Source organism: Delphinapterus leucas, chromosome 18, assembly GCF_059928025.1.
Source record: "Delphinapterus leucas isolate spDelLeu-1000000601 "Yukka" chromosome 18, BTC_Dleu_Yukka2, whole genome shotgun sequence".
Lineage (NCBI taxonomy): Eukaryota > Metazoa > Chordata > Mammalia > Artiodactyla > Monodontidae > Delphinapterus > Delphinapterus leucas.
In genome coordinates, this window is record NC_143146.1 from 32,654,355 (window position 1) to 32,666,675 (window position 12,321).

At 37.0% G+C, this 12,321-nt stretch overlaps 1 protein-coding gene across 6 annotated transcripts in view; it reads right to left on the minus strand.

Annotated features, from left to right (window-relative positions):
- Nucleotides 1-12,321, minus strand: part of PIBF1 (progesterone immunomodulatory binding factor 1) — a 226,777-nt gene that overhangs the window by 14,505 nt on the left and 199,951 nt on the right. For 5 of the 6 annotated variants that reach the window (XM_022577055.3, XM_089899451.1, XM_089899452.1 and 2 more), the window contains one exon: nt 11,618-11,791. In XM_022577055.3, the coding sequence (XP_022432763.1) occupies nt 11,618-11,791 (174 nt within the window). Of the gene's footprint in view, nt 9,091-11,617; nt 11,792-12,321 lie in introns of all 6 variants that reach the window. The other variant, XM_022577054.3, reaches the window with a different exon arrangement.

Below are 12,321 nucleotides of genomic sequence, written 5' to 3' on the forward strand. Positions count from 1 at the left end.
AGGAAAAAAAAAAAAAGAAGAAGAAGAAAAGAAAATTAAGTAAAATGCTTATAAGGAGGAGAAGAGAAACAATTCAAAGAACTAAGTACCTATATACATTGGGGATTTTTATGTAAAATTATAGTAAATAATTGCTTTTTGTAATTCAGAAAGAGACTTAAGGGCAAAGATTTTGTCTTTTGTCAGAAATAATCTCCCACCTGGTATTAAATAAAATAAATACACAGCTGTGTTTTCTGGCTTAAATCCGATATTTAATACACAGCTGTGTTTTCTGGCTTAAATCCGATATTTAATGTATTCTACAGAGGCGAATATTTTATGAATTGATTCTATTTTCAAATAAAATTATAAAAAAATCAAGGGCACAGCTTCTTTTTAGTTGTCTTATCTATCTACATACAGATACTCATTCACTCAATAGATATTTAGTAAAGAATTTCTAGATCCAAATCATTGTGCTTTGGGTATTCTGCATTGCTAAGTATTTATCAGAGTACTTCTTGGGTTTACTGCTCAATCATTTCAATGTAAAAGAGCCTGGCTATACAGAGTAGTAACAAAAGAGCAGGGAAGGTGGTCTGTGATAAAGCACTTAGAACTCCCTATATAAGATACTGATGCCAATCAAAACATCTTATTTTATATAATATAATAAATCAAACATGCAATTACTCCTTTCCCACTTATATCTCCTTAAAACTATGAAGAACCACATTCCTAAATACATATACATTGGCATATAGATAAGTAAGATAAGTTATGACAATTTTATCTTTTTCATATGCCATAGCTGATGCACAAAATGTCAGAAGTGACATCAATGGTCAGCTCCTCTTGCCCTTAGCCATGCCCTTGGGCAGCTTCAATTACCACCAAATACACCAGTAGACCCTCCACCTCCTTCCTCCAGCCCCATCTGTATAACCATAGCTCTAACTTGAGCTACAAATACTTTTACATGATGCCTAAAGGCAAGTAAAATTCAGTATGTCAAAATGAACTCCCCCAATCGCCATATTGTCTGTCTTGGTGAATGGTACCATATTTTGTTCAGTCATCTAAACCAGAAATGATTGATTCCTCTTCATCTTAGATTTCTCCTTTTTTTTTTTCCACTTGCTACGTTCATTCTAAACAGTCCCTAACATTTGTAGAAATATCTTTTAAACTCCTTATTCTGCCTCTATCTTGACCCCAAAAGGCTTACCTTGGGCCCTCATCATTTCTGGGCTTCACTCCCGCAAGAATTTCCTAATTCTGATTTGGCTTTTTCTTCTATTATGTTCATAACCCACAATCCCTCCAAGCTTATCTTTCTAAAATGCAAATCTGCATTAAAACACTTTAGTAGTTTTTCTTTAATAGAAAGTCCAAAGTTATTAGTATTAAAGGTGAAAGAAGCTTCCAGGGTAAAATAAGGAAATCATAGGGAAAAGCCAGGTGCTATCTTCCAAGAGAATTCAAAGGTGACAGGGCCTAACCAAATCCAAAAGAAACCAGAGTACAAAACAGAATGCTAGCTGATCTGCCAGGGGAGGGGTAAGTTCCATTTTGAGAAACTGTGATCTTCACTAGGTCATAATGTAAACTGGTTTTCTTAACTGTGGCTCGTGGACAAAAAAATATGAAAGCAACTTCTACAGATCAAGCAAAAGGCACAGAATTTGTATATCTGCATTTTCTCAATCAACTGATACTAAAAGTTCTTTTACTACTATGTATGTATAGTAGAAGGTAAATAAAACTTTTGATATTAGAAGGGAATCTTAAGACTCATAAAGGACAGTACAAGCATTTTAATGGTAGACTGTCCTTCCTGACTACTTCAATCTGTGTCTGGTCCATTACAGACCATCCGCCCTCCATCCCCTCCTCCCAGTAACTTCTTTCTTCAGATGTATTAATGAAGTAGCTTTGCCACAGTCGAGTGTACCTCTGTCCTGGGGATTAACTGCTTTCCCACTTCATAAATTGACTTTTCAGTTTTTTGGTCATAGCCATTTAAAATTAGTTTCACAGCTTGTCCCATAGGTCTAATGTATATTCCTTATTCCTAGGTTATTTGGCGGGAGCTTCACTATCATTGTCATGTCCAAGCTACATTTAATTTAGAAGATAGGGCCCTGTAGGATCTGGTCCAGGCCTACTTCTCTAACCCTATCTCTTGACACTCTACTACATGAACTAAATTACTTGTAGTTGAGATTAGTTTTATAGTAATTTATTGAACACCTACTATGTATCAGGTCTTTGTGTTAGGTTGTACGGCTATAAAAATGAGTAAGACCCTATGACAGAGCCTGGTGGTTGCCTAGATTACCTCTATTTTTCCCCTTTCAATAACAGAACTCTGATGTCATTATGAGAGTAATGGGCTCATCCAGTGAAAAACTACATTTATCAGCCTCCCTTGCTGCTAGGTGTGGACGAGTGACTAAATTCTGACCAATGGAATACAAATAGAAGATGTTGGGTAGAACTTATAGAAAAATGCCTTTAGAATAGGAGATGGTATTTCCCCCCATTTCCTCTTGCTTCCTGCTTGGAATGCAGATGTGATGGCTTAGGCTACAGCAGCTATATTGTGATTCTGAGGACAGAGGCCACACACCAAGGATGGTTTGAAGAGTAAGGCAGAAGAAACCTAGGTCCTTGATGACTTCAAAGGGCCACATACTAGCCCTGAAAAGCTTATCTTCAGGCTTTTATCTGAGAGCCAGAACAATCTACTTAAGTCACTGAACTAGCAGTGGAACGTAATTCCTAGACACTGACTCTAATCCTTAAGTTATAGCATTTGTTTCATGTTGTATTTTCTGCACACAGGAAAAGTATCTGGCATGCAGTAGGTGCTCAATGACATGCTTCTTTTGTTGATTTTTTTTTTTTTTTTGTAGCTGGAGCACAGTACAGAATAATGGGTTAAAGTACAGGCTCTGGAATAAAACAGGCTCCAGCCATTTATTTGTAAACTCGGGCAAGTTGATGACCAGTTACTTCACACATAACATGAGGAGAATAAAAAATAACGGTGATGGATATTCTGGGTGCCCTCAGACCTGCTGTGCCTCAGGATGCTGTCAGTGGTGGCTTATGGTTTCTGATTAGGTTCAGTTAATGAGCTGCAAAGTGGGCTTGTGGGTCAGAGGAGAAAGAAGTTGGGATATCTATTCTTCAGCTCCTTCTTTGCCTGGCCATAGTTTGGTAGTAGTAAATTCTTCTATGGAAGACCAAAGTTTCCTACGAAGGCTCTCATTCCTCTCCTTGCCCCTTGAGACCTAGGAGTGTTTATAACTTTGCATAGTTACTAAGCCTAAAATGTTCATTATCGCCTGTTGGTTTCTACCTCCTTGTTTCTCCTATAGAGGTGTTTCTCACTCCCTCCAATTTATCCCTCCATCTGCCTCGTCTTTCTCCTCCACCACCACCTTTGCTACCTTCTTAATTTCTGTCTGAATTGATATCAAAGTCTGTTGGCTCTTTCTTTCCATTCCTCTAGTTCATCTTTCACTGTTGCTGTCCAGGTCTGAAAATACAAACGTGACCCTCACAGTATTTTTTACTTGCTTCCTATTTGGTATTTATCACACATGTTATATGACACATGTCACACATGTCATATATGACACATGACACATGTTTCCATGATCAGACTCTGAGGCACTCTAGGGCAGGGGCCCTGGGCATGGAATAAGGCTTGAATAAATGAATAGCTTCAAAAGAATGTGCCACAGACTCAAAAGATAATTCCATAAGAGGTACTGCAAAATGCTTTGAGATATAGTGTGGAAGAACCTTGAGGATGTTATGCTAAGTGAAATAAGCCAGTCACAAAAAGACAAGTATGGTATGCTGCCACCTATGAGGTATACAAAACAGTCAATTTCATAGCAATTCAAAGTAGAGTGGTGGGTTGCCAGGGGCTACAGAGGTGGGGGTGGGGAAGAAGGGAGGCATTGCTCGATGGATACAGAGTTCCAGTTTGCAAGATGAAAAAGTTCTGAAGACCTGTCTCACAACAATATGAATATACTTAATACTACTAAACTGTACACTTAAAAATGGGTAAAATGGTAAACTGTATATGTTTTTTATCACAATAAAAAACAAACAAAAATACCAAGAGCTTTTTAAAAAATGTTTTGAAAAAATGCAGCAATACTGAAAAAGTGTATTGTTTCCAATGTGAGCTACCTGGACTTCGCTGTTAAAGAAAGTTACATATTTTATTAGATATTTTACACTCTAAAATAGAAAAAACAAAGAGAGTGGTAGGACCTCATTTCCTACATATTTAATAGCAAAGCAAGTTTCCATCGGAATCTATTTTTACCTGGGTATACTGCCATTTAAAATTTCCTTAGTTTTAAGATAATGATGAGATCTAGCAAAATTCAGCTGCTCAAAAACCTTGAGCATTTGGTTTTACTTCTTTCGGGCCTTTATTTAAGTGCCGTCTTCGCAGAGAGGCCATCCCTCCCTATTCTCCACCCACCGACTGCCCTGTTTTATTTTTTCTCCATAGCATTTGTCATTTTTTCACTTTCTCTACAATTTATTTTTTGGTTTGTTTGTTGCTTTACAGTCTAATCTCCAAAAAAGAATGTAAGTTTCATGGAGGCAGGAAGTTTTATACCTTTATTGCCTCTAACAGTGCTTGGCACAAAGGAGGTGCTCAATAAACATTTCGTTTTTTTTTTTTTTTTGGTGGCCATGCCATGCGGCTTGCAGGATCTTAGTTTCCCAACTAGGGATTGAACCTAGCACACCACAGTGAAAGTGCCGAGTCCTAACCACTGGACTGCCAGGGAACTCCCAATAAACTTACGCGGGCCTCTCACTGCTGTGGCCTCTCCCGTTGCGGAGCACAGGCTCCAGACGCGCAGGCTCAGCGGCCATGGCTCATGGGCCCAGCCGCTCCGCGGCATGTGGGATCTTCCCAGACCGGGGCACGAACCCGCGTCCCCTGCATCGGCAGGCAGACTCTCAACCACTGTGCCACCAGGGAAGCCCCCCAATAAACTTTTTAAATGAATGAATGAATGTTGTTTGGGTTTACTATTACAGATGCCTCTCAGTTCAATTTAAATCTGGACATAAAGCCTCATGAGAGTCTATATTCTAGAGTTGCCCCTATGTAATGTGAAAGAAAATGCCACTACAGTAATGTAATACTATGGCTCCAACTAATCAGGTAACACTGCCCTTTATAAGCATAGTGGGCAGTATTTACGATTCTAAGTAACACTGCAACTACTGAGTGGAAAAGAAAATAAGCAATAAGATATGAAAATAGCATATTCTGTTGTATGAATTCAAGATATGTTCAATCTTTCTATTGGTAAAGTTCTGTTCTCAGTCACATTACGGTCTGAAACTCAGGTTACCTGCAAGAACATTAGGATAGAATAGGTCAACTTCTCATCGACATCAGTATCTATGTCTAAACACTACCAAAATTCAAACAAATTTCATGGAGATAATAATGATTCTGGAAAGTTGATTTCTGATTCTCGTGAGACATACATTCTTCATTTCTAGATATTTTGTCAGTAAGGTACTATCCATTAGTGACGGCCCAAAGTTCCAGCCACTGGAAGTTTCTAAGCCTTTACCAACTCCTGATTAGTACTGAGCAACTAGCATTAAGATAGGGCACAGAATGGCAAACTATAATCCATGGTCTGTTTTTGTATGGATTGCCTGCTAAGAATGGATTTAACATTTTTAAAGAAAGGTAAAACCAAACAGAATATGCATTAAGATGGTATGTGCCTCATAAAGCCTAGAATATTTACTGTCTTGCCCTTTAAGGAAAAATTTGCCATCTCCTGATGGATGGCTGTTAAATAAAGTGGGCACAAAAATTCAGATTAACAGTTAACTGCTTTTTATTTTGGTAATTCCACTTCTTTACCTATTTAAACAGTAGTGTTTCTTTTATGTTACTATCTTAAAGTTATTTACCCTTTCTACCCATAAGATGGTGCTTTGGGTAACAAATTTTGTTGTGCCTATTCAGTTTTTTTTTGGCCACGCTGTATGGCATGTGGGATCTTAGCTCCCCGACCAGGGGGTCGAACCCATGCCCACTGTATTGGGAGCGTGGAGTCTTAACCACTGGACCAACAAGGAAGTCCCATGTCTATGCAGTTATTAACAGAGTTAATATTTTAACTGAAGAGGGCCCTATTTTCTGACTATCTCACACTTCTGTTTTTTTTTTTTTTGAATTTAAGACTTTCATAGGTTCCATGGTATGAAACCCTTTTCATAATATATTTTTCATCACACACACACACACACACACACACACACACACACACATATATATGACATGATGTTAGACATACAAATTACTTAAAAGTGAGCGTTTATATTGGGAACATTGCTTTAATTTTTATGTGCTGGTTTAGATTAATTTTATTTGTAATTGTATAAAGAAACAGCACAAATTAGTGGTGTTAACAGGCCCTGAAGTAAATTGTATTCCAGATGTAGGAAAGAGCTCAGAGGGCTGTGATAAAAACAAATGACAGGATTAACTGTAAAGCAACCAGAAGTAATTTACTGTTCCAGTGTGATTTGGGAGATAAATAACTGATAAGATGGGTACTTTTGTGTCATCCATAAGCAGGCAACTAAAACATTAATCTATAACTTGGGGATTATAACATATTGAGAAAGAATGCTGACTGATAAATGCAGACATAATAAGCCTGGTGGATTATTCCTGGAATCTAGAAAAAGAGCTAGAAATTAAGAATCTATTAGTGTTCAACCAGCGCCACTTCTCTAAAGAAAAGAAATACTATGTCTAGTAGATATAATTACTTGTTTTTTAAAGAAAAACGATATAAGCTAGGAATTGAGGAAATAAATATTTATGATTCCTCAGAGGCAGGGCCCAACTAAAATGTGTCTAAGAGAGCTGACCCAGCTTTCCTACCAACAAAGTGACAAAAAGAGAAACTGCCCCAGATCATTCAGCCCTCACGGCTCTACTTCCACGCTCACAAAAAAATTCCTTATTTCTAATTTAGCTTAGAGCTATATTACACCGGGAAGAGGCTGCAATTAGTATTCCTGAGACTCAAAATTGAAAAATTATTTTTAAAAATGTAAATGTACATAGCTAGCTATCTTGAGGTCTGAGCATGTTCTGGTCAGATAAATCTAGATTCAACATGAATCTAGAATTCAACATGAATCTAGAATTCAACATGAAGTCCTGACCAGGGACTTCCTTGGTGGTCCAGTGGTTAAGAATCTGCCTTCCAATGTAGGGGATGTGGGTTTGATCCCCGGTCGGGGAACTAAGATTCCACATGCCGTGGGGCAACTAAACCTGCGTGCTCTGGAGCCCGCGCGCCACAACTAGAGAGAAGCCCGGGCGTTGCAACGAAGAGCCCGCGTGTCACAACTAAGACCCGATGCAGCCAAATAAATAAATAAATATTCAAAAAAAAAAAAAAAAGAAGAAGAAAAGAGAAAGTGAGACCAGAGCTTCAAAACAAATGTGACAAAGCATTAGAGGTATGAAGAGCAATTGCTTCCCTCAGCTCCTAGACATGGCTGGAGCCCCTTCAATCTACCAGCAAAGTTCATTTACCCCGGTGTGCCATACAAATGTTATACTTTTCTATGTGTGTTATAATGTGAAAAATGTGGGGTGGCACAGAGTTAGGACATGCTCTGTGGTAATGCTATCCCAGGGCGGCACCCTGTGTCTTAAGACATCCACTGAGTTGTATTCATTATATTAAGTATATTACAAATAACTGCTAAATTCCATTTTAATGAAGTTATAAACTTTTCTTTATGAATAATGAGAAACACTGCTTTTTATAACCTATCAATTTAAATTTAAAAATTTTTTTGGTAAAGTACACATAACATAAAATTTACCATCTTAACCATTTCTAAGTGTACAGTTCAGTGGCATGGGGTATGTTCACATTGCTGTGCTACCATCACCACCATCCATCCACAGAAGTCTTTTCATCTTGTATAACTGAAACTCTGCACACATTAGACAATAACTCCTCATTCCCCCTGGTCCCTGGTAACCACCATTCTAATTCCCGCCTCTTTGAATTTGACTACTCTAGGTATATCCTATCCACTGTATTTTCCTTTTCTCCTAAGGAAAAGGGTTAAGTGGTGAAATGACTGAAGTCAGGCATAAGAATGTAGTAAGAGAGGAATAAAGTCTAGATTATTAAACATCCTAGTTTTGAATAATGAAAAGGAACACAAATTAGAAAATGTTTTGTGAATATTATACTCTCTGCCCTTGGAATTTCTCACTCTTTAACCCTTATTGTCCTTGTCAAATCCTAGACATTCTTCAAGGTCAACCTCAAATACTTTCTTTTCCTGGAGTCCATCAACATCACATTATCTCTTCTTTCTTCGAATTTCCATAGCAGTTTATATTTCCTTTAAAGTAGTTTGTATTTCCTTCCAAGACCATGGTCTTGGAAGTTGCTGCTTTCACTCTCCCTGGAGTTTATTTAGTTCAACACTAAAGTTCCCCACACAGTTTAGAGTTTTAACGGCTAAGAAGATAACTAAACTGGGGAGGCAAATAACTGTTGTTGTTGTTTTTTTTTAATGCTGTGTTACCAGATATTTATTGAGTACCTGCTTTGATCATGTGCTATGTAAGGCAATGGGAACACAGCTTCTATCCTCAAAGCACTTACATTCCGTGGTTCAATTTAGTCTTTGTTGGTGCATCGAATGCCTGAAAAACAATTCTCCCACATCTGTGATTTCAACAGTCAGAGCTTTTCTATAAAATACACCTTTCGGGGTTTTCTTATGTAAATATCACATGAGCACTGCAAAACGTTCACATGATTATACAAATATGTAAAGAAAAATGTCTCAAGCTTTTATTTCTCCCCTTCCTCCTCTGTAACACAGCTCTACGTTCACCCCACTGCCCATTTAACAGGGGCTTTGTGTGTCTTCCTCATATTTTCAGTGCACATATAAACACACATCCATCGATCCATCTCTCTATCATTGAATTGAATATCAGGGAAAAATACCAACAGCAGGTAATATCAGCCAAAGGATCTGGAAGTAAATTAGAAATGTTTCCATTTTAGCTATAAAACCATAAGATTATGTAATGATTAGATCTTATTTTCAAATATTTGCACCATAAATTCCTTATTGACAAAATGAGAGAAAAACGTAAGAAAAGCACTATTATGGAAAATTGAAAATACTGAAAATAATAACCATAAAAATTAGGATGCCTTAAGAGAATCATGGATGTTAGTATAAAAGAAGTCCAGCCCTCATTTCATGTAATCTCCCTCCTAATTTTATAGATAAGACCCAGTTCAGGGCATTTAAATGACTTGCCCCAGGTGACCTAGTCGGTTCCCATTCCTAATTCTGCAGTATTAGCACACAGTCTTGATTTGACTGGTTTACAGCACGATATCTGAGTTTTCATTAGGATGTAGCTGAGACCATACCTTTTTTGAAAAATTTTCTCTTGTATACAAAAGATAGTTTATTATAGAAAAAATAAAAGAAAATACAGGTAAGCATAAAGAAGGAAATAAAACTACCCAATTAATACTTCATATTTCAAACCTTCTTCATTTTCTTTTCATTGCAGAACCTTATCTCGAGATACTGGAGAAATCTGTTACTTATGTACTGGTGACAGGATTTCAGAATATCAGAATCAGGTTACCAAGCTAAAGTCAGAAATGTAGGAGGTCAGGGTCAGAAGGAATAGTTCATTGCTTGGAACAGAGAAGGGTCAGAAAAGCAGATCAGGGAGTGTGATAGGCTTTAAGTATGTGGCTGTATCTTGCGGTTTTCCACCAATCCTACGTTTTCCATTAGCATCTATGTATTCAGTCTGCTCTCTTCTTGTAGATTATAATATAATAATAGACACATCACACTGTCTGTCACAATCTTAGCAGACTTTCTGAGGGAAACTTGCCTAGCCATGGCCCTTCTGAATAAATAGCCCTAGGCAACTTTCTTTGGTACCCTGTGACCCCCTGGTCACAGGTAAGGGCAGCCATTCAGTAGGCTGGCTAATAACCTTAACTAGTCTTGCCACAAGGGGTATCTGCCAACAAGGAGAAGCTGGGCCAATTAAACTTGCTTTTGGAAAATACAGGAAGAACTAGGTTATAAGAGAGGAGATTAGGGAAAGGATGCATAGAAATACGTCTCAAGACAAGGGGCTGTCAGCAAGTTGATGAGGAACTGGAAAACATGAGTAAGCAGACACCAGGAGAGAAACAAAGGGAAGCTGAAGTACCACTAGAGGAAAAGATCCATGCACTCAGCTGTGGAAATCCATAGAGCTGCCTTGTACCCAGGCTGGTCAATCTCGATTTCCTGTGTTCTCCATCCTGTTAGCTCAGCCTGTATTGCTACAAGGATCCTTATGATAATTATCCCTTATTTCATTTAGACTGTAACTCTGTCATTTTTTTTAAAAAAGGAGGTTGAACTATGTAGTCACCAAGCAAGCTCTCACATCCCATTGATCCTGAGTAGCATGTTCTGAATGTATAATGAAATAGCTTAGATCAGAAGTTCCCATACTTGACTGATTATTATAATCATCTAGGGAGTTAAAAAAAAATTAAGATTCTGGGGACTCACTGAATCAGACTATCGTACAGAAAATCTTTCTGGTTTTGAGTCTCTATGTTCAGATGGTAGAAATGTTTCTTCTGAGAAATTAAGGTATGGAGGGGAAACCATGTTGAAGTAAAGTGAACTATTTAATGAGGTTACTCCTATTTCGATTTTGTTGCCTTTGGATTCTTATTACTTGTTAAAACATCATTTTCAATATTTCCTAATTTATTTTCTATTTTAATCCAAATTTTTCTAATTTCTTGTTCTTCGACTAATTTCCGGGCACATACATTTTTACCTAATAATGCATTTCAGTTTTTCAGTTTAATACGATTGGTTTTATACTTTATAAGAAAACTCAAAGCAAAATATATTATTTTACAAATAAGAGGGGGTGGGTGATATTTTGCATCCCTTTTATTCTTATGCAAATTTAAAATGACAAAAACAGGCAATTCTGGTTGGCATTTTCACTGCCGAGGGCCCAGGGTGCAATCCCTGGGCTGGGACTAAGATCCTGCAAGCCACATGGCACGGCCAAAACAACAACAAACAAACAAACTTCTTTATGCTTATCTGTATTTTTCTTTTTTTTCTACAGTAAACTTTCTTTTATATACAAGAGAAAAATTTTCAAACGAGGTATGACCTCAGCTACATCCTACTGAAAACTGAGAGATATGTGCTGTAAACCAGTCAAATCAAGACTGTCTTTCTGATTCATTTATAAGTCGTCCCTGGAGACTGGAGGACAGTGCTAGAGTAATGCTAATTCCTAGGCAAGTCTGATATGTTAACTAGAAATATAAACCCCAACTATCAACTGTTAAGATAGGTAACATATACATTCAGAAAAAGGATAAATACAGACCTTTTAAAGTTAGTTTGAAACCACTATGAGAGGAAAGAAATTTAAGTAAAATATATTTAGTAAAAATAAGAGACACTAACATTCTAAGTTAATTTTTATTGTACTTACAAAGAGTGTTGGTTTGGGTATAAATATATTGTCTTCATGTTCTCTAGGCACATTCAAAGTCTTTGATTTCTGATTTCCTGTCACAGTTTTGGATTCCATTTTAGTAAAAAGCAAGTTGTCCTCAGAACGCTTACTATGCATATTAATGATAATCTGTTTCATTGCTGCCAATTCCTGTTGTGTATGAAAATAGAAGATGGAAGTATGATTTTAACAAGCAGGCTCATAATGTTGATGTTAAAATATTTATTTTTATTCTTGAAGTAGAAAAAACATTTGAAGCAATTACTACATTATATAAATGAGGAAAGTTGTGAAAAAACAACATATTAATATTCAATAATTATGCACATGAATCTCATAGTCATTAATACCGTTAAATGATAAATATATCATTCCAAAGGGGAAAGAGGGTAGGGATAAATTAGGAGCATGGGTTTAACAGACATATACTATTATACATAAAAGAGATAAGCAACAAGGATTTACTGAACAGAATAAAGAAATATATTCATCATCTTGGAAAATAATCTGAAAAAACATATGTATAAATGACTCACTTTGCTGTACACTTGAAACTAACATGGTATTGTCAACTATACTTCAATTAAAAAAAGTATTATTCTGTAGCCTAGTGGTTCCCCAATTTTTCTGCACATTGTAATCACCTGTGGAGCTTCTAAAACAACTGATGCCTGTGTGCC